This window comes from Sinohyriopsis cumingii, chromosome 1 (assembly GCF_028554795.1).
Source record: "Sinohyriopsis cumingii isolate HCF-2022 chromosome 1, ASM2855479v2, whole genome shotgun sequence".
Classification (NCBI taxonomy): domain Eukaryota; kingdom Metazoa; phylum Mollusca; class Bivalvia; order Unionida; family Unionidae; genus Sinohyriopsis; species Sinohyriopsis cumingii.
This window is the reverse complement of record NC_142961.1, coordinates 111,271,278-111,274,228: the sequence shown is the minus strand read 5'-3', so window position 1 is coordinate 111,274,228 and position 2,951 is coordinate 111,271,278. Positions and strand designations below refer to the sequence as shown.

The window sequence follows — 2,951 nt, the reverse complement described above, 5'->3', positions numbered from 1 at the left end:
ACTAAGTCTTATATCTACGCGCTTGGAGACAGAACACTATGGATGAAGAGCATGAAAGCGTACCGATCGATTTGATTCAATTTCAGATTTTTGAAAGCTGCATTTCCATTGGTCAATTCAAAGGTCACCAGAACATGATCCTTAAGCGGTCGTCATCAGATCTTCACGTAGTAAGGCGGAGAGCTGATAATCCGATTGATTTATTTACTAGGATCGTCATCATGCAACTTGTTAGTATAGCGCTATATGTTGTGTACTTGCAAGCGTTAAATTTATGATAAGTATAAATTCAGGTAAAAATAATACCTCTTCAAAAAATATTCAATTGCTAAATTTGTTTATGCACAATTTATCCATAGAACCAAAATCGTCTGATATCTCAAAGTTAATCGAAGAATTATATTATTCGGCCTTTCGAAATTATTTGGGGAAATGGTGAGGGAAGTTGCAAAAATGCACATATATATATATATATATATATATATATATATATATATATATATATATATATATATATATCTGTTTGGGTTTATACGAAACCGTGATACGAAAAAGTATGTACTAAATGGTCTAAGACGGACATGAAAAGAATACTTAAGCTTCTTGTGTTGATTATCCAGTGGATAGATGCACAAGAAAAGAAATATTCGTGTTCATTATTGCATACATAAATTCTTGCTGCTATTCATGAATAATATTTTGCACAATAATAAAACATCAACATATTTGATTTATCCATATCAGTTTATTCTATTAACCAATATATATATATATATATATATATATATATATATATATATATATATATATATATATATATATATTCAGCAGATAATTATTGATAAGTAATGTTAGTTCAAAGGAACATAGCACTCATCTAGGTCACTACATGTAGCTAAATACTTGCTTATCCGATTCTGTGACAAAATGGTTCTTATAATTGCAAGTTGTGACCATCTTGGATTTACATGTCATATGAGAAAACTTTTAAATTAACTCGTTACATGTTAACACTGATGTCTGACAACATTTCATACTTGTTATGGATCAAATGCACATAATTAAAGGGGGTGGATGCCACCTTTACTTTACATGTCTATTCCTATCGAGTGTCTTGTGCACTTCTTGAATATGCCCTTTTGAACACCAAACTCGGCCCGCAGTAGACAGAGTTATCTCTCTTCCTTTAGATACTTGGAAACAGTCAGTGTGATATCAGGAATCCTTGTATGATACCCGATGAAGCTCTATGTTGACTTTGTCCAATCGTCCTAGTGATGAGTCATATCCCTTGTGATGAGGGTGATTTAACCTCGGTGCAGAGGTAAGAACTGTACAGCAAATATTTTTGGTATTTTTTCAACCTGAAAAGATGAGAACAAAATTGTCAAAATAGTTGACACAAGCAAGTGCCAGCTTATTAATTTATTTTTTTCACGGCGTTACACTTTACTTAACGAGGTGATGCATTTGGCAATAGGCCAGTCTTCCCCGTAGAACTCAACGTATGTACATAAAATAACTTGAGAGCAGTAAACAGGTGGTATCAGAGAAAAATAAGGGTAAGTAAGGTATATTTTTTTTAAAATTCTTGACCATGATTCCCTCTGTTTAGCTGAAAATGTCTTCTTCGCTTTGACATTATAACATGCAGCTCTGCTAAAGTTAATTTGCAGGAGAATCTAAACTTAAAATGTACCTTTAATGAATCCACTGTTGTAACGTAGCTGTCAGTCCGGTGGAAGTTCAATCACGTGATGAGGTGAAATGTGCTCCATGAATGCGTAGCTCTCCTCCTCTTTATCCCGTTCATCTTTCGGTGGATATGTCACCAAGACACAACTGCAATCCACACTGGCTGTTGTCACTGGCATGGCATTTTTGCTTTTCTGATGCATTTTCTTTTCCCCAGAATTCAATATGGCGGACAATTTTTCAACGCTGTCTACCTGCAATCATGAAATCGTTTGAATGAGAATCTTTGTAATCACGTGTTTTTGAAACATAAGAATTTTTATATGTAGTAAATAACGTGATGACTTGGAGAGCAGATACACCTTGGCTTTACAGTGCTGTTCAATTGTTGCTCTTGCATGATAAACAAAACAGCAATGTGATGTAATGAATTTATTTTTTATTAATTAACATATATAATTTAACATATATAATTATAGGCTTTAGTGATTCCATTTCTTCACATGATTAATTAGTTCTCGTCTCATAGCAGCAGCGTGTGTAAATATATCAAGGCCCTTACCTTCAACATATGTATCTCGTTCTCCCAGCAGTAGGCTTCAATCAGCTTATGTTGAATGTGGACAGACACGTCCGTAGATGCTGACACTGGCAAAATACACAGTCTTACTTTGTCCGGATCCCTGAAAAACACATAAAATCACGATTCATCAATGAAATAATGCTAACAAGAAAAAACTGAATATGTTATGGATGCAATGTACTTTAACATTACGATACTGAAAAGAATGCAGAATAAAACCTCATTATGAATTATAAATAATTTAATCGTTCTTTTGTAAGGTCAAAAACGAAACAATGGAAAATATTGGGAAATAGGTTATCAATCCTGTGTATCATGTTCTCCCCTAACACCAACTGCAGCTATCGTTTCGTCAGAAAGGGTTATACTGACTTCATATCGATACCGCCCTTTCCCGCCCAATTAGTTGGGATGTTTCTTATAGTATTAATCTCAAAAAAATTCCTGCGATTTTTATCAGTATATTTCCAAAGAGTCACGTATTTATTTTGAAAACCGCCCACTATTTAATATAGTCTGAAAAGTTATTGACATACTTACATTCGGAAAACATTTGCACATTCAAATATTCCACTGGTTAGCCTTCCCTCGGACATTGCCTTCAGCAGTACCATCTGCAGAACCTCCGCAGTTTTCACGTTCGTTGTATCTCTGTAATGAAAACCAAGTAGTA

At 34.2% G+C, this 2,951-nt stretch overlaps 1 protein-coding gene across 1 annotated transcript in view; it reads right to left on the bottom strand.

Moving 5' to 3' along the window:
* Positions 1-807: 807 nt before the first annotated feature.
* LOC149807610 (growth arrest and DNA damage-inducible protein GADD45 gamma-like) overlaps positions 808-2,951 on the bottom strand; it is a 2,993-nt gene continuing 849 nt past the window's right edge. The window contains exons 2-5 of the mRNA XM_089943449.1: positions 2,819-2,929; positions 2,258-2,378; positions 1,700-1,949; positions 808-1,364 (exon numbers count right to left, since the gene is read on the bottom strand). Coding sequence (XP_089799575.1) covers positions 1,731-1,949; positions 2,258-2,378; positions 2,819-2,929 — 451 coding nt within the window. The 3' untranslated portion in view covers positions 808-1,364; positions 1,700-1,730. The remainder of the gene's footprint in view (positions 1,365-1,699; positions 1,950-2,257; positions 2,379-2,818; positions 2,930-2,951) is intronic.